Raw genomic sequence first — 1,167 nt, forward strand, 5'->3', positions numbered from 1 at the left:
GAAGGTCATGGGAACCCACTTCAGTATTCATGCTGAAGAATCCCGTGGACAGAGAACCTGGCAGGTTAGAGTCCATAGGGTCACAAAGAATCGGACACAACTGAAGTGACTTAGTACGCATACCAAGTCTTAGTTGTGGCAGAAAGGATCTTCAAGCTCTATTGTGGCATATGGGATCTTTAGTTGCAGCATATGGGATCTAGTTCCATGACCACGGATCAAACCCAGGCCCTCTGCATAACCACCAGGGAAATCCCTATTAGGGCTGCAGAAGCTGTCTGCCAAAAACCAGTGGTGGAGACCAAAGAGATATCATCGTATCGTAACATCCCATGAGTCCTGAGTGCAAAGCCTCTGCTTGGCAGATGGGAAAACCAATCCCTCAAATGTAAAATTCTCCTGTCTTGACCAGCCCCAGTCCAATTCAGTGGGACTAAATCTTCTATCATTTCCCATGAACAGGATATCGAGTCAGCAAATCAGATGTACTGTCCAAGTTGAAACAAGGGAAAGAACGATGGATGACAGAAGATGAAATCCACAGTCGTACCTGGCCAGGTGAGTGAGCACTGGTTGGTAACTGCAGATGTCCTGAACTAGACAGGGAGAAGAGGCTGGGGAGTGTCTGAAAATAGAGAAACTGTGCCTCTGCATAGCTCTCTCCCATAAAAGAACTTTTAGACTTGAGAGGGAAATAAATTCATTTTCACTTCTGAGATTTGATCCTTGATTTTATTTCACATCTAGATTTTTGTTTACCTTGTTTTCACCTTCCTTGGATTTTATACTCCTTTGAACCCTATCACAAATCCCTTTCACTTCCCTGGCTGTGGAATTCCACCTTCCAGGCCTCAGCTCAAGAAGAAATCTTGGTTTTTTGTTTTGTTTTGTTTTAAATTTTTGGCCACACTGCATGTGAGATCAAACCCATGTGCCCTACAGTGGAAGTACAGAGTCTTGACCACTGGCCCACCAGGGAAGTCCCTGTGTTACTTTGGTTTTACCAATGTGTAAGAAATAAGGAACATTTATACAGGGAGTGTTTGTTTCATACTGTTATCATAAGGTTGCCACTAAAGTGCCATTTTTTAAAAACACTAAGGAATTTTTTAATCAATTTTATTCCAAACAGGAATAAAAAGGATTCATTATTCTTTTCTTTCCTAG

At 42.2% G+C, this 1,167-nt stretch overlaps 1 protein-coding gene across 4 annotated transcripts in view; it reads left to right on the forward strand.

The window, feature by feature from the left end:
- LOC101103836 (zinc finger protein 432) overlaps positions 1–1,167 on the forward strand; it is a 51,399-nt gene that overhangs the window by 19,920 nt on the left and 30,312 nt on the right. For all 4 annotated transcript variants that reach the window (XM_042231013.2, XM_042231015.2, XM_060398796.1 and 1 more), the window contains exon 4: positions 463–558. In XM_042231013.2, coding sequence (XP_042086947.1) covers positions 463–558 — 96 coding nt within the window. The remainder of the gene's footprint in view (positions 1–462; positions 559–1,167) is intronic.

This window comes from Ovis aries, chromosome 14 (genome assembly GCF_016772045.2).
Source record: "Ovis aries strain OAR_USU_Benz2616 breed Rambouillet chromosome 14, ARS-UI_Ramb_v3.0, whole genome shotgun sequence".
NCBI lineage: Eukaryota > Metazoa > Chordata > Mammalia > Artiodactyla > Bovidae > Ovis > Ovis aries.